Source organism: Macaca thibetana, chromosome 6 (assembly GCF_024542745.1).
Source record: "Macaca thibetana thibetana isolate TM-01 chromosome 6, ASM2454274v1, whole genome shotgun sequence".
NCBI classification, from domain to species: domain Eukaryota; kingdom Metazoa; phylum Chordata; class Mammalia; order Primates; family Cercopithecidae; genus Macaca; species Macaca thibetana.
Window position 1 is genome coordinate 7,727,795 of NC_065583.1, and position 18,427 is coordinate 7,746,221.

The window sequence follows — 18,427 nt, forward strand, 5'->3', positions numbered from 1 at the left end:
CTTGAAGCTTCACCCAAGGATTTAGCAGCCTGAAATTTACCCAGCATAATATAAAGAAGTTGTGTTACCCTCCATGCAGGGAAACTTGAGAGCCCACATGGCAAAAAAACACCTAGGCCATTTCCCCAAGCAATGTGTCCTTCCATCTGGAAACAGGTGGATTTGATAAATAGTCACTAGAAGATCATGTTACCACAAATTATACACTGTTGTAGCCTCCTGAAGTAATTAAGTTATAACTATTAGAGGAAGAAACAAAACTATGAATTATTTTACAGTCCTTACAACTTGTACTATTTCCTGAGAATTTTGTATATTAACACTTTGTAATACCTTTGTAAATAAATTGGAAGCCCACCCTCTCAATGCCCCCCAAAAAGAATGGATGTCATCACTGTAATCATCCTGGATAAAAAAGCACCTGCCACTCCAGGGGGAAGAAGCAACCAGAGTACACAGAATTTGATCATGAACAAGCCTCATTTTGTCTTTCCCTCCTAAGTTTCCAGTTCCACCTAGGCCTTTGATTCAATTCAGAAAGAGAGACCATACCAGCAAAAAAGCAGAAAAACTGGCGGAGGTGAAAGTTGATCACTACTTCACGTTGAGCAGAAAATAAGGACTTATTAAGCAATACTTCTAAATGATTTTCAGAATTCTAATCCTCTCATTCATTGACTTAAAAATAATGTATCTATTACTTAGGGGTCTGGCAAGGTAAAGGGCATCTCCTCTGATCTTTGCCCAAAAATTTTCCTAAAATACTCCATATTATAATATAGTCCATTATAATATATCCATATTATAAATGCATATATTTACTAACTTTCCTTAGGATGAAAAGATGGCTTAAATAATCATTCGCTTAGTTTTAACACCCAAAATAATGGTTGCTATGTAAATTCTAAGGTTTTTTTCCCATAAAATAATAAAGAAGTTTACAGGAAGACAAAAATAACTTAAATGAATCCAAGTTTAATTTAAAAGTTACATCTAAGAGATGTACAAAGCAGCAGTTGTAGACTCATTAATAAAATGGAAAAGCTGGTAATTAGAAAATTCATGTAATTGCATCGATATGCTAATCTAAATTTTATGTATAAAGTTAATTTAAAGGTATGTAGAATAAGTATTAATTCTGACAATAACACTTGCATGCATTGGTAACAATATTTAACTAAAGGTATTATTAAATAGCAAAGAAATACTATTAATTTATAAAGAAGGTAGTTTTTCTATTCAACTACTAAAGTCCCAATTCTAATAAAACACATCAAAATTAACATACATTGAAGCAAACCTAAAATCCTCATTCACATTCACTACAAAACTTTATGCAGCATAAATTAAATAATTATGATTCATTTAATGTTTCATCTTTAGGTTCTTCATAATCTTCTTTGGGAAACATCCAAAGATAGGTTAATCTAAATTAAAAAATGACAAAATTGAATTCTTGTTAATATAAAATATCATCATCAGTAGTCACTGAAATTTTTTAGCATTTCTAAGGCTATAAAGCAACAGTTAGAAACTCCCTGTACTTGGCCGGGCGCGGTGGCTCAAGCCTGTAATCCCAGCACTTTGGGAGGCCGAGACGGGCGGATCACGAGGTCAGGAGATTGAGACCATCCTGGCTAACACGGTGAAACCCCGTCTCTACTAAAAATACAAAAAACTAGCCGGGCGCGGTGGCGGGCGCCTGTAGTCCCAGCTACTCGGGAGGCTGAGGCAGGAGAATGGCGTGAACCCAGGAGGCGGAGCTTGCAGTGAGCTGAGATCCGGCCACTGCACTCCAGCCTGGGCTACAGAGCAAGACTCCGTCTCAAAAAAAAAAAAAAGAAACTCCCTGTACTTAATTGTTTTAATGACTTTTACTTTCTCTAGTTGAACATAAAAAGTTTCCAACACACTCAGTGTGTAACTCATATTCTTCTTTTCAACTCCAACTCCTGCCAATACCTTTGGTGACTTCAACAGTCCCATTTACTAGAAATGTGTCACAGAAACATTGTATCACAGGCCTTCACCTCCAGGCCACTTACTCACAACCAAGGCCATTGCCTAGACAGTCATCACTGGAACCTGTGCTTTACCTCTAGGTGCTGAAACTTTTCAAATGTTCCTAGATAACATATTTTTATGCTCCTACCTTTTTAGACCCCTATACTCTCACTAAGCAAGGTCTCTGCCCTCCTTCGAACTCCCAATCCCGTGATCTTCTGCAAGTTTCATTTGTCTCCCTTCTCAGCCCCACAATAATCTCTCTCATTACTCCTGACTCCAAATAATCCCTGTAATCCCTATAATCCCCGACTCCAAAACTGAAAATTCCTCTTTATCCTCAGCATTGCCTGATACTCTGTACTCAGTCCTCTCCTCTCTCTTCATCTTCACATTAAAGTTTTCATCTACATCTACTGTTAGAACTACATATGACCTTTATGCACTGCAGATATCACACTACCTCCCTTACAACACTTCCAATAACTTGCTTAGCATTTTTGCCTGGGTACCTCACTATTACCTAAAATTCAACATGCCAAAAGTAAAACTCAGTACCTTCATGAAATGAGTCCTTTCTCCTGACTTCCTTATTTCTTATTCACTCTCAAAACTCAGTATCATCTTATCCCCATACCTGATCATTTGTCTTCTCTCTGCACCCTCTGCAACCCTCATTTTAGTGCATTTTACTTTTCACTTGGATGCTATTACAATCCCCAGATTTTCTTTTTCACCTCCTATTTCACCTCCATTCCAAATATTTCCACAAATGACATCATATTCTTTCTAAAATGCAAATCTGATAGCTCCACTGCTTTAAAATGTTCTTCATATTCATAAAGAAACAAGATATTTGCATACCCTTATTATCTTCCTATGAAATACTTATTAATTACAAAAGGAAAAATAGTAACTATAAATGGGTAACAACTTAACCAAGAGCTCAAAGTTAACATTATCAATAAGGGATCAGTGAAGATCACGTAACTCAAGATGCGATCCTTTGGAAAGTTATATTACATATACAACGTTCCAGCCAAAAAATGCATAACATGAATCAAATCATAAGTAGGCATCAGCAAGTCTTGAGAAATAGCCTGAAAAAATGACTGGCCTGTATTCTTCAAAAATATCAATATCAAAAAAGACAAAGAAAGCCTGAAAAACTGCTACAGATTACAGAAGACCAAAGAGACACGACAACTAAACACAATACATGATCCTGAACTGTATATCTAGTAGCAAAATTTTTTTAAAAATTCCTATTAAAGACACTATTAGGGGCAATAGGAAAAAAGTGAAATGTAGGTTATAAATTATGTTTCATATTGATGTTCAATTTCCTGAATTTGATAACTGTAGTGTGGTTACACAAAAAGATACCCCTGCTCTTAGGTTACACACACTGAAGTATTTATACACAGAGAGAGAAGAAGAATGAGCAAGCAAATGTGGCAAGATGTTAAAAAACAGCATATCTTAGTAAAGAGTATATTGGAGTGCTTTGTATTAGCCTAATAATCTTTCTGTAGATTCGAAATCATTTAGAATAAAAGATTAAGAAAATGGTCCATTTCTTCATTCCCTACTGAATGAAGTACAAATCCTCTGCCCAAAATTCAAGTTAGACTCTTAGAAATACTATCTCAGTATACTTTTATAACTTTCTTAGGTTACTGTGTCAAACAATCTTTAATCAAAGTGTACACTCCCTACACGTACATTCCCTAAACGTTTTCTTGACTCCATGAATTTGCTCATGTTCATGTCTAAAATATACTCTCAGCTGGACACAGTGGCTCATGTCTGCAATTCCAACACTTTGGAAAGCTGAGGAAGCAGGATTACTTGAGGCTAGGAGTTCTAGACCAACCTGGGCAACATAGCTAGATCCCCAACTATACAAAATAAAAATTTAACTGGCCAGGCATGGTGGTGCATACTTGCAGTCCTATCTACTTGGGAGGGAATGCTGAAGTGGGAGGATCACTTGAGCCCAGGAGTTAGAGGCAGTAGTGAGCTATGATCGAGTGACTATATTCCAGGCTAGGTACAGAGTGAAACCCTGTCTCTTTAAAATAAAAAAATTTTAAAAAAAGGATAACTGTGTGTAGATTTCAGTAGATCAGTAGAGGTGACAAAAAAGAAAGTAGCAGTAGACAGCCTAAAGAAAATCAGAGGTACATGACCAGAGGTCAAGGGTAGGATGGAGATTTAAGGGTAATATACCCAGGAAGAGTAGTTGAAGCTATAAAAATCTGTGAGTTATCTCAGAGTGAATATGTAAAGAGAGAATGGGGACAACAATTACTCCTAGGACAGCATTTGTTATTAGGTGGTAGCAAAGGTAAATATGGTAAGTGAGGCAGGACAAGGGCCATAACACAGCCTGCAGTGCAGGACACTAAGAAATAAAAAGGAGCAGTAGTAAAATAGCATGAAATACGACAATATATTCAAAGGAAAAGAGAACTAAGTAGAGGTATAAACAAAAAGAAGAAGATTCTGCCCTCAGAGGGTACAATAGAAAAAAAGAAGAAGAAGAAGGAAAAACATGGAGCATAACAGCATGACGGACATGGGGCCCATATGACGTTTTAAAGGTCAGGAAGTATTTTAACGAGCACCTACTATGTGCCAAACATTGGATTTAAGAAAGGAAATTGGCTGGAATTAGCAACAGTTGGTTATACACTAATGTTTGGAGAAGGGAGAATATAGAAGGGAAGGGAAAAAAATCTATACTCTATAATTATTACCTAAATAGAGTCTTACCAGAAGATAAGAAGATTCATCTTGTATAATTTGAGCCTGCAAACAACATAAAGAATAAGGAAAATTTAAGATGGCCTCTAGCACTGGTTTTCCCATTAATAAATACATATTATGGAATACAAGTTATAATACATTTTTAAACATAATTATGAGTTTTATAAAGAAGTTCTGTAATCTAGTTTAACACTGTAATGTAAAATAGTGAACTCGTTTGGAAGAGGCTATTTATGGAAACCACAGCGTATCATTTTAAGTTGTTAAATAATCCTTACAAGATTACATTTAAGAGAAGGCTTCTTGCTGAGGCAGAAAAGAATCCAACAAGTTCAAAGTTATGCAGTGATCTGAACTAGCACTCAGAAGCATGTCCAGGTTTTGTGCACACTGCTCTGCCTATTCAAACATCCTTTTCGTTTAAGACATTTCTGACTACTTTTCTTTTTCCTATCCACCCCCCACCTCATTCTCCTCCTTTCCGGATAAGAAACGTGAAACACATTTTCACTAATCTGCCATTATTGCAAACAATTCATGCTACCACTGATGCAATATTATATGAACCGTAAGTTTCCACTGCTTGCAAAATGGCATTCTGTTTTCATGATTATCTTATGAAAATATTCTTCATGAAATTAAATATTGCAGTTTTACTGACTATGAAACAGAAGTTGCCATAGAATGACTGTACTAAGAACTCACAGAGACATTCATGATAGCATGTGCAGGAAAGAAAGACATGTTAAGGAAAGAAATGTATGTCAAGGAAAGAAAATAACTTGTGATTTATCAATTCACATGGCATTATTAGTTACATAAATTTTATCCAACTTAATTTTTTGAAAATCCAGAACTACAAATTATTTTAATAAACACACCAGACTACATCTAATTTTGCTCTGACCACGATATCAACTCAATAGTGATGCAGCTTTAGAGCACGGTTTAATTCATGAGTTGTTTTCCAGGAATGAAATAATGACATCAAGGCCATAACTCAAGGGCAGATTTTGTAAAATGCATTAAGCAGGAGTGTAGTTTCCATGGATAGGAAATGACTTCACCAAGTGATACAATGTATAATTTTATATTGCAGTTAAAATGTTTTTCTTCATCAATACTGATGAGCTTTGTAATTTCTATTTTTTAATTGCCATTAAGATTCACATTTAACAGAAAAGTATGTTCCCTTTGCTAAGTAAATTCCAGTCATTCCTTCTACATTCCTCCACTCACTCCTATACCTGTGCTCTCTGCACTCACTGCTTCTAGGTACTCTGTACTTGTAATTATGATGAACAGTGATAATATGCTAGTCTCATTTCTATAGTTCTGTATATTGAATGTGACAATTAAGAAAACTGCTGATCTCATGCGATCCCAGGATAACTAAACTGTTACAGAGGCCACTCTTTTTAACACAATAAAAATTATGTTAACTTACTTTCACTAGATAACCTTTGGCATTTCAGCCTGTGTCTATATTTTTCATTTTCTTCAAGCATTCTTGAAATGACTTTGTATACTGTATTCCATACTAAAACCTTAAAAAGATAAGCACAGTAAAAGAATGCTGAGCAGAAAAGTAGGAATATATTTTCATGGAGGCAACCGGGAATGACTCAATTGTGTTGTATGTCAATTGATATCATCATTATAAGCCTATATCAGCATTTAGAGAACTAAAACCTAAGTGTAATTGTTTACCCACAATCACTGAAATATCTGTTCTCTTCTTTGAAATTCCTAGAATTTCCCCCCGTAGTATTTAAATTAACAGTCCTGGATGAAGTTGCCTTCCAAAGGCAATGACTATAAAGTCCAACCTAATTGATTCTAACACATTCCATTCTGAAAGGCAATTTTTAAAAATTGTGAATTTATATTCCCATGATTAAACCATTGGGCAATGATTTTATTTTTAAATGTATTTTATTCCAGTTAAGAACTAAGTATTTCTCCTAGGACACACCAAAGCAATAGGACTAGAGAATGTAAATATACTGGCAGAGAAAGAACAAGGATTATAGAATCAAACAAATACATCTAGGCTCAAATTCTGGCTTTGCCATTTTCCAGTTGCCTGACAATGGGAGAGTATTTTAATCTCATCTAGGAATAACTTCATACACTGGATTATAAGAATTAAGGAAAAAATATTTAATACATATGTAAAGCACTTACCCCAGTATCTGGCACACACTAATTAAAAGGAAGTATTGGTTACTGCTCTTTTCTCCTCACCTAAAAGGAACTGGTTCTCAGAAGAAACATCTCTTAGTACAGTAGGAAAGTTAGATGCTCACTCAAAATATATTTGGTACAAGAGTTAGTAACCTCTAATGCTATTTTGTACCATACACAGATATCAAACAACTCAAAGCTCAGAAACAACACAATGTTATGTGTCACTATCAACCAATAATTTCTTTAAACTGAATATTAATGATGCTGTGAAGTATAAACATACAGTGGCAATCAAAGATTTGCAGAGCATCTGATCTTGAATATGTTCAAAACACTCAAGTTACCATGACATTTGGACAACTAGCAGCGAGAACAGTTCAGCAGCAGTGGATCATCCTTCTCAGATTGCCTGCTAGAAACCTATTACATATTCCTTGTCTTTAAAAAGACCACTATAGATACATTATTACTTTCTATGAAATCTGTGATTTTCTTCTTATACTACATTATCTGTCACAGTTTATTATCTTCTATGGAACATATATCATGCTTTGAAAAATCCTCCAATGGGGTTACATTTTGATTAAAATGTGTTTTATACCTTCACTGGTATAACACTGGAAGGACAATTCTTTATGGTTAATAAATATTTCCAAACCCAGTTCCATTTCTGCTGAATTACTTCTATTTCTCATTTCAGAAAATTAAATTATTCAAAAGATGGAACTATTTTCACTGTCTTGAATATCTTTATACATTTGTATTTAGAGAGGATGATCTAAAATTCAGATATTGCTCATTCTCCTTCATAGCAATATACCTTTTTCTTTTTCTTCATTATTTTGGAAGCTTCATTCAATGGTATGGGAAAATCAAACTTTTTAGCTGCATCCTTCTGGATTAAACCTAATATTTAAGAAGAAAGTGAAAAGGTCAACATATGTAAGGATTTACTATTTGAAAATAGAGGCCATATAAATGTTTCCTGAGGTCTCTTTGAGGATTTTTATACTTGTTGGTATATTGCTGATCACCAGGTAATACTGGTTTACCAGTTCACTAACAACATGTTGAAAACAACCAAGAAAACTAGACATAATCGGGCAAGTACCTAGAAAATCATCCAGCTAGTTCAGTCTTCCTTTTCTGGTTTGTAAGGCTAGTCCCAAAAAGACCAACAACAGAATGAACAAATACCAGATAACATATCTTGCCCCAGTGTATCTCTACAGTCTCCATTCTTCTCAGTGCAACTCCAGACAGACACTACACTTCCAACTACACAATACTACACAATACCTTGTGGTTCCTCAAATGTATCTAATTCCTAAGACTTTCAGCACACACACACACACACACACACACACAAACACACACACACCCCCACACACCTCCCAGGCAAATTTCTACCTGTTCTTCAAGACTCAGCTCACACGTACCTCTTCTCTACAGCCTTCCCTCAAGCACACGAAGCTCAACACCCAGCACTGGCTCCCAGAACACCTTCTTCACAGCACTCAGCCCACCTTTTTATCACGCGTTTCCTCCACTAGGCTCTGACCTCCTGGAGGGCAGTGGTCATGTGTGTCTTACTCATCTTCCCACTCACACTACCACACACACAGTAGTATAATAAGGGTTATCCAGAGTGAACGGGCTTCCTGAATACTCACTAAACCATGCTGCCTTCCCAAACGTTAACTGTTAGAAGAAAACCCAAGGGTTTGTTTTTCCAAAGACAAAATTATAAAATAATGAGCATGTGTTCCCCGAAAGCCTTTCTATTGGCTCTCATTTTGTCTAGAATATTCCCTCACCTCAACCCTTCCCCACCTTGTTCCTGCCCTACCACTGCTCTATATCTCACTTGCTTCTACTCATTCAATACTTAGCTTTCCAGGGAGCCTTCTCTGATCTGACAAAGCACCCTCTGCTCAGGTATCATAGGATTTATGACACCGTTTACTTGAGGAGAGTGTTTTATTCTTCACTGGAGATCCAGTATCCACTTCTATAGATATCAGCTATACAACAAGTATTCCATTTATTGAATAAACTAGAATATGTTCTAAAATGGCATTTCTGAATTTGTGACAAACATGCCACTGATTTGGAGCAGGTCACAGACATACAGACATAGCACTAAGGAATATTAACTCGTGGTGAGAAACTCATTCCCTTTCCAGTGTTTTTCAATCTTCTGATTACCTTTGGGAGGAAGGCTAAGTTTGGTACCAGCATGTCATTAAGACTTCTCTAAGACTTGTTCGTCTCCCTTTGTGACCACAGACAGCTCTCAGCAGACAACCTACTTAGCTAGAATTTAATAATACTGTTTTGCCTTTATTATATTTGTTTCTAATTAATTTCTATTTATATCAAATGGTACAGGTTTTCCACTGAAGTCATGATTTAAAGTGTTCTAAAAAGAAATTTAATTAAAAGGGAAAATGTACCTATTTAAATAAATATATTAAGTAAATAACAGTACAGATGATATGTAGGTATGCCATAGGAAAATAAGTTTGGGAAACTCTGCTCTCCACGTACCCATATCTATCGTTCCCTCTAAATGCCTACAACCTTTGGAATACTATATTTGCATCATTCCCAAATGCTTCTTGTTTGTAAGCCTTACCCAACATAAACCTATACTCCTTGAGAAAGCACAGGAGTCATCAAGTCTACCTGTAATTACTTGGGGATCTAAAATACAACAAGTACAGAAGATATGAAAAAGAAAAAAGACATATTTCTTCACTCATTTTGTGTATTGTACTGAGACTAGCTCCATTGTATTTCATGGATTTCGTCCTGACTTATGTTTCAAATCTTTCTCTAGTCCTCTTTCCACCCACTCTGACTCAGTCATTCTTCCTAATCGCTGTCCATCACTGATCCATACTCAGCACTTTGTTCACATGTTTTCCCCACCTAATTCTCCTATCTTAGCCCCACGTGTAAATCTCATGGAGCTTCCACCACCATGAAGCCTTCCCTGATTCTCTCATTCCCCAAATTATTCACCACTTCCAAAGGATTCATTTGTACTTCCACAATAGCATTCATCATCTTCCATTATGTATAAATTATAAATGTAGCTTTCAAGTTCTGTAAGGACAGGGAACTGGCCTGATTTATTAGTCTTATTTGAAATGTTAGAAGAGTTGATTTGCCTACTCCTGAATCTCTAAACTTCAGTACATTTTCCAAACAGCTTATAGTTTATCTTCCAAAAGTGCAGCTGTCTCTGATAACTTTACTCCACCCCACCATTCAAAAATCTTCAGTGACGATAAAAATGACAGTCTTCAAGGTATTCCATAATGTGGTCCAAAACTTACTTTTCATTCATTCAATAAACAGTACATGTCCACTGTGTGCTAGACATGCTAATCACCATCTTCCCTTCAAGCCATCTCTGTTCAATGTGCCAGCATTTACTGGGCACTTATTCTGTGCCAAACACTGTGCTAGGTACTCTGCAGGTATTACTTCATTTAACCTTCACAGCAACCCTTTAAGGTAGGAACCATTACCCCCATTTTACAGATAAGGACACTGAGAATAATAGTGGTTAACTAACTTGGCCAATATTATCCTGCTGACAAATGACAGAACCAAGGATTATGTCTTTCTGACTTCAAAGCCAATGCTCTTGATAACCTCTACTGTCCCACTAGTGATTTCTCTATTCATGTCCCCTGATTTTCTGCATCTATGCCTCTTCTTTCCTTGAACTTGACTATCAAAGCTATTCTCAGCTCACTCTTACAACACTCATATCTACTAGTTTATATTCCCATTATTCATTAATAAGTCCCTTGAGAGCAGACTACTTGTCTGACACATCTGTGTCACTAACACCTGACCTAGGGCCCACAACATGATAAGTTTTAAGTAAATGTTACTGAAAAAATAATTCATTTTTCCCCCATAGAGGGTGACACATTTAATTAATGTCTACTTAATATTAACATTAAGGGTTGGGTGTGGTGGTTCACACCTGTAATCCCAGCACTTTGGGAGGCCAAGGTGGGTAGATCACCTGAGGTCAAGAGTTCAAGACCAGCCTGGCCAACATGGTGAAATCCCGTCTCTACTAAAAATACAAAATTAGCTGGGCATGGTGGCACATGTCTGTGGTCCCAGCTACTTGGGAAGCTGAGTCAGGAGAATCACTTGAACCTGGGAGGCAGAGGTTGCAGTGAGCTGAGATCACACCCCTGCACTTCATCCTGGGAGACAGTGCCAGACACTGTCTCAAAACAAAAACAAACATTAAGTACACCCAAGACTGAGTAAAACCTAAGCACTTAAGCACTTTCTGGCTTGGTTTAAATATAAGTCTACCCCAGGACCCCCTTCCCTTGACTATATCCTTGACTTCGCAAGCACAGCAGGGTGGTCACTGACGTTAGTAGCTCCATTATCCATCCAGTTGCCCAGCACAGAGACTTCAGACTCGACCACAATTCTTCCTTCTCTCTCAGTAAGCTATGCGATCCTGTCCATTCTGCCTCCACTGCCAATGCCTTAGTTCAGGCCTTCACTCTTTCCACTGGACTACCGTAACTGCCTCGTAACTGTTCTCTGGCCTCCAGTCTCTCCCACCCCCCAATTCCTTTGTGGCAGGGGTAACATGATCAGATCCAGAGGAAGGAGAACTAGGAGGCTGGACTGAGAAGAAGCTCCAAAACACTTCCCAAAGCCAAACTTGCACCAAAAAAAAGATCATGGTTACTGTTTGGTGGTCCGCTGCCAGTCAGATCCACTATAGCTTTCTGAATCCTGGCAAAACCATTACATCTGAGAAGCATGCTCAGCAAATCGACGAGATGCACCAAAACCTGCAATGCCTGGAGGCAGCACCGGTCAACAGTAAAGGCCCAATTCTCCACAACGATGACAGACCATACACTGCACAACCAATGCTTCAAAAGTTGCACAAATTGGGCCACAAAGTTTTGCCTCATCCACCATATTCACCTGATCTCTTGCCAACCAACTACCACTGCTTCAGGCATCTGGACAACTTTTTGCAGGGAAAACGCTTCCACAGCCAGCAGAACACAGAAAATGCTTCCCCGGTGTTCATCACATCCCAAAGTGTGGACTTTCACACCACAAGAATAAACACTCATTTCTTGTTGGCAAAAATGTGTTGATTGTAATGGTTCCTATTTTGATTAATAAAGATGTGTTTGAGCCTAGTTATAATGACTTAAAAGTCAAGGTCCAAAACCACAATTACTTTTGCACCAACCTAACAAATTATCAAAGTAAATTTAGTTCTGAAAGAATAGCAAACAAAATATTTACATAGTTTTCAATTTGAGATTTTTTTTCAGTCTAACCTGCCTCTAAGTCAATGTCTCCTGTACAGCACGGACTAATAAATCTGACCCCATCACTTTTCTTTTCTTTTTTTTTTTTTTTGAGACAAAGTCTTGCTTGTCACCCAGGCTAGAGTGCAGTGGCACGATCTCGACTCACTGCAACCTCCGCCTCCTGGGTTCAAGCCATTCTCCTGCCTCAGCCTCCTCAGTAGCTAGGATAACACACGCGTACCACCACACCTGGCTAATTTTTTATTTTTAGTAGAGACGGGGTTTCACCATGTTGGCCAGGCTGGTCTCAAACTCCTGACCTCGTGATCTGCCCGCCTTGGCCTCCCAAAGTGTTGGGATTACAGGCTTGAGCCACCGTGCCCGGCTCCTATCACTTTTCTTATTCACAATCTTTTAATGCAGGGCTTCTGGGTAGCTGAAGACAACAGCAAGCAAAAACCACACCCTCAGCATTACTTTAAGACAAAGGATGTTGAAGCTGCAAAATAACTGTAAGTAAAATGAGAGAAAAACATTAAATTGCTGCTCTATGATCCCATATGCCCTAGACCTACAGGGGCTCTGGTCAGCAGGGAAGAGAAACTAGAAACACTACAAAAATGCCTCAGAAGAGCTGAAGTGACCAATATTAAGATTACATGCATTCTAAATCTGAAAATACTAAAAAAATAACTAGGCAAATCAGAGTACAGACTATACGGAAGAAATTTAAAGAGACAGACACAAAACAGAATGCCAAGCATACAATATAATGGACAGACTCAGTTTAAAGGGGCAAGCAAGATTTAAAGGAGCAGTCTTCCAATGGCATGGTTTCTGAGGTGAAAAGAGCAAAAAGGATGATAAGTTAGGTTACAGAGAAAACACCAGTAACATCCATAAAATGAAAGCATCACAAACAATACTCTTGATCACAATAAACCCACCGTTTACTAGCAAAATTTAAAAATAAAACTCTGAGACGCTCTGAAAACTTAAAAATTTTAAATCTATTAAGTAACTCTATGGAAAAGAGTTAAAAATTACAGAATTTCTTTTAAAAATAGTAACAATGAAAACACTACATATTGGAAACTATGGGATGTATTTAAAGTAGTGGTTAGAAGAAAATTCATTGCACTAAACACTTAATAACAAGAATAAAAATAAATGAATTAAATGTCCTGCTCACAAAAAAAGTATAAGAACAAAGTAAACCCAAAGAAAGAACAAGAAATAATAATATTAAAAGCAGAAATTAATGAGGAAGAGACTAGAGAAACAAAATATCTAATTAATAAATCAGAACTTTGATTTTTCTTTTTTAGAGACAGGTTCTCATTCTGTCTCTCCAGGCTGAAGGCCATATCATAGCTCACTAAAGCCTTGAACTGCTGGCCTTAAGCAATCCTCCCATCTCAGCCTCCCAAAGTGGTAAACTTAGAGGTGTGAGGCACTGTACCTGGCCAAAATCTTAGTTTAAAAAAAAATTAACAAAACAGACAAAATGTTGGCTAATTTGATCACAAAAAAGGGAGAGTGCATGTATATACAGGAAAAGAAACGACAAGAGGGAAATAACCATTAAAACACAAGAAAATGTTTAAACATCATAAGACACTACTTTGCAGACATCTATGCAAACGAATTTGGAAACCCAGATGAAACAGATAATTCCTTAAGGAAATACAGGTTACTAAAATTGACCTATTAGAGTTAGGAAGCCTACAAAGGTCAATCTCCATAGAAAATATAGAGAAGGTTATTAAGGAATTATCCCACAAAAAGCACTAGGTCCTAATAGTTACAGAAGAATTCTACCTAAACTTCAAAGACAAGATAATCCCAACATTCTATAAATTATCCAAGAGCATAGAAAAGGAAAAATTCCTGATTCCTTTTATGAAGTAAACACAGCTCTGATACCTAAACCCGATAAAGGAGTACAAAGAAAAACTAAAGATCACTATCCCTCCTGAATACTGATGCAAAAATTATAAACAAATTAGCAGAGTCCAACACTATATTAGGAAAATAACACACTAAAACCAAGTAGAATTTACTTCAGGAATGCAAGGTTGGTACAATAATCAGAAATCTATTTATATTACATTCCATATTAATAAATAAATCTAAAGAAAAAGAGTATCTCCATAGACCTGAGAAATCCTCTGACAAAAATCAACACCCATTCATGATAAAAAAAAAAAAAAAAAAAAACTGAAAAAATAAGTATTGAGGGATACTTTGTAATATTTGAAATATATAATCCTTAGACAGATAGCCAGCACCTTATTTAATGGGGAAACACTATAGGCATCTCCCCTACGGTCAGAAACAAGGCTAAGGTGCCCGCTATCTCCAATAGTATTCAACATTGCCCTTGAGGTATTAGCAAATGCAATTAGACAAATCTATTGCAGGCAAAGAATGGTTGAAAAAGAAACAAAATTATATCTCTTTACAAATAATATATATTGATACCTGGAAAATCCTGAGAATCAAGGATAAAACTAATAATAAAAGTGTCCAGTGAGTTAATAGGATCTAAAATTAGCATGCAAAAACCAATAGGCTAAGTGAAAGAAGCCAGTCACAAAAGCCCACATACTCTATGACTCAACATATATGAAATGTCCAAAATGGTTAAATCTATGGAGACAGAAAACAGATTAGTACTTGGTTAGGGCTGAGCTTATGCATAAAGGAGGGCAAATAGGGAGAATGGTGAGCAATGTTTAATGGATACAGGGGTTCTCTTGGGGTTAAAAATATTCTAAAATAGTGGTGATGGTTACACAACCATGAATATGTCAACTATGCATGCAAAATGAGTGAACTGCATGCACTGTGAACTACAGTTTAATAAAGTTGTTATTTTATGAGTACAGGTGATGGAAATGTTCTATATCTCGATTATGGTGGCAGTTACCAGGGTGTGTATAAATCTGGCAAACCTCTTCAAAACACATGTAAATTAATCCTCAGTAAAGTTGATTTAGAAAAACCAAGAGAGGGCTGGGCTTGGTGGCTCATGTCTGTAATTCCAACACTTGGGGAGGCTGAGGCGGGTGGATCGCCTGAGGTCAAGAGTTTGAGACCAGCCTGGCCAACATGGTGAAACTCCATCCCTACTAAAAATAGAAAAAAAATTAGCTGGGCGTGGTGGCAGGTGCCTGTAATCCCAGCTACTTGGGAGGCTGAGGCAGAAGAACCACTTGAACTAGGAGAGCAGAGGTTGCAGTGAGCCAAGATCATGTCATTGCACTCTAGCCTGGGCAAGAGGGCAAGACTCTGTCTCAAAAGCAAGGAAAAGGAAAAACCAAGAGAGGCCTGGCCCAGTGGCTCATGCATGTAATCCCAGGGCTGGGAGGCTGAGGCAGGAGGATCACTTGGGCCCAGGAGTTCAAGACCAGCCTGGGTAACATAGGGAGACCCCCATGTCTACAAAAGATAAAAAAGTAGCTGGGCATGGGGGTGCCCACCTGTGGTCCCAGCTACCCGGGAGGCTGAGGTCAAGGCTTCAGTGAGCCTGTGATTGGACCACCACACTCCAGACTGAGTGACACAGCAAGAACCCGTCTCAAAAAAAAATTAAACTGGCTTCCTATACACAATAAGCATTTAGAGGACATTACGTAAAAAGAAACTCCATTTACAACAGCAAAGAAGATTAAATATTTAGGAATAAATTGATCAAGACATATGCAAAACCTATGGGAGGCTAATTTTTGAATTTAAGACATTTCCTGATTTAAACGTAAAGCTCATGCTGTTTTTAGTTAGGATGACTCAACAGCACCCAGAAGTCAGTCCTCCAGGTGAGGGGGGTTCACGAAGTCAACCAATCTCCCTCCGCCAGAACGGCAACACGCAGGACAAAGCCTCCGTGAGGGGGCCGTAAAGGCTCCATTCAACAGCCTCTCCTCTTATGTCAGGTGCCCGTCCCGGCTACCGCTAGTCCTCTGAAGGGAATTACTGGGCTTCTACTTTGCCCGCGCTTGCTCGCAACACGCCTTGACAGGAAAGCGGCCCCCAACCTCCCACGTGCCGCAAGATGGCGCCCACCAGGTGACCCCCCCCGCCCCGCCCCCCGCCGCGCCCCGCCCCGCCCCGCCGCGCCCCGCCCCGCCCCGCCGCGCCCCGCCCCGTCCCGCCGCGCCCCGTCCCGCCCCGCCACTCCCGGTCCCGCCCCGCCCCGCCCCGCCCCGCCGCGCCCCGCCGCGCCCCGCCCCGCCGCTCCCGGTCCCGCCCCGCCGCTCCCGGTCCCCCCCGCCCCCCCCCCCCGCCGCGCCCCGCCCCGCCACTCCCGGTCCCGCCCCGCCCCGCCGCGTCCCGTCCCGCCGCGCCCCGTCCCGCCCCGCCGCTCCCGGTCCCGCCCCGTCCCGCCGCGCCCCGTCCGGCCCCGCCGCGCCACGTCCCACCGTGCCACCTGCACGCGCCGACGGTTTGGTGCCGCTTCGCACGCTCGACGTCCGCAGCTGGGAGGAGGCAGGGGCCGCGGCCTCCACACCAAGGGTCGTGGCAACCCTGGGCCGGGAACCAGAGGGCAACTCACTGCCACCCTGGACTCCCGCCACCGCCGGTGCTGCCCTCGGCTTCTGGCGACAGCCAGCCCTGGACCCCTGACCCGAAAGGCCTTGAGCTCCGCGGCCGCCTAGCTGCAGGACGCCACCGCACTGATGCGAGCCGAAGCGCGTCACATAGACGAAGCGCGCCGAGTCCTGCTCCCGACCCCGGCCTGCCGCCGCCATCGCAGCCTCAGTCAACGGCTGCCCGGCCCTCAGCAAACACGATGCTCCAGGCGCCGGACGGCCCACTGTGCAGTCGAGGGGTGCGGGGAGCGGTTAGGGCCAGACCACCCTGCGGGGATTGCGGGGAGGGAGTTAGGGCCGGATCACCCTGCAAGGATGCGGGAGGGGGTTAGGACCAGACCACCCCGTGGGGATGGGGGAGGCACAGGGTTAGGGCCAGACCATGGCGCCGGGATGAGGGGGACAGGTTTAGGGCCGGACCACCCCGTAGGGATGCTGTGACGGGGTTAGGGCCAGACCACCGCATGGGGATGCGGGGGAGGAGGTTAAGGCTGGACCATCCCACAGGGATGGGGGGGATGGCGCTAGGGCAGGACCACCCACTAGGGATGGGGTGACGGGGTTAAGGCCAGATCACCACATGGGGGTGGCGGGGACCACCATGCAGGGTGGGGCAGGGAGGTTAGGGCCGGACCACTGCTGGGGGCTGGAGGGAGAAAGCTGGGCTTGAGGAGCGAGGGAGCTGGTCACTGTGTGGGCTGCAGGAGTCGGGGAAGGGCATGCTGCTGGGAAGTGAGAGGCACAGGAGAGATGGAGAGAAATGGAAAGAGGGCGGGTGCTGGGTTGGGGACGATGATGAGGTACAGACCCCTCAGAGGAAATGAGCTACTCCAAGAACAGGGTGGGAGAAAGGGACCAGGTCACTACTAGGGAGACACCCCCATGCTTGGGTACAGGAGGATTTCAGAGTGAGGAACCCACACAGGACTTGAGCAGCCTGGAGCACCAGCCACGTGAATCTGGGAGCCTCGGGGAGAACACAGAGCCCTTGGCTGCCGGAAGGTTCCAGTATGCCCTTGGCCTGGCAGGTGGTGGTGATGGAGCCATGATCCCCAAGGGCTGAGGGGACAGGGATGTGAGGCCCAACCTCGTTAGGCACTGGCCAGCTGGGTTATTTGGGCAAGCCCTTTACCCTCTCTCTCTCCTTTTTCCTTTTTTTTTTTTTTTTTTTTTTTTTTTTTTTGAGATGGAGTCTCCTTCTGTCACCCAGGCTGGAGTGCAGTGGTGCGATCTCGGCTCACTGTAACCTCCACGACCCAGGTTCAAGCGGTTCTCCTGCCTCAGCCTCCCGAGTAGCTGGGATTACAAGGATGAGCCACCACACCCCACTTATTTTTCTATTTTTAGTAGAGATCAGGTTTCACCATGTTGGCCAGGCTGGTCTTGAACTCCTAATTTCAGGTGATCCGCCGGCCTTGGCCTCCCAAAGTGCTGGGATTACAGGTGTGAGCCACCGCGCCCAGCCGCTTTCCTTTTCTGAGCCTCCAGTGTCTTCAGATGTAAACTCAGGAGAACTGAGTTGTGAGGATGAATCAA

General features: G+C 41.0%; 1 protein-coding gene across 1 annotated transcript; it reads right to left on the bottom strand.

Moving 5' to 3' along the window:
* Positions 1–1,009: 1,009 nt before the first annotated feature.
* On the bottom strand, positions 1,010–17,261 carry C6H5orf47 (chromosome 6 C5orf47 homolog). The gene is made up of 5 exons (XM_050793310.1): positions 16,729–17,261; positions 7,787–7,872; positions 6,224–6,323; positions 4,783–4,818; positions 1,010–1,427 (listed from the first exon to the last, which is right to left on the bottom strand). Exons 1-4 carry the CDS (start codon positions 17,048–17,050, stop codon positions 4,799–4,801), a joined length of 528 nt encoding a protein of 175 aa, XP_050649267.1. The 5' UTR covers positions 17,051–17,261; the 3' UTR covers positions 1,010–1,427; positions 4,783–4,798.
* Between the last annotated feature and the right edge of the window lie 1,166 nt (positions 17,262–18,427).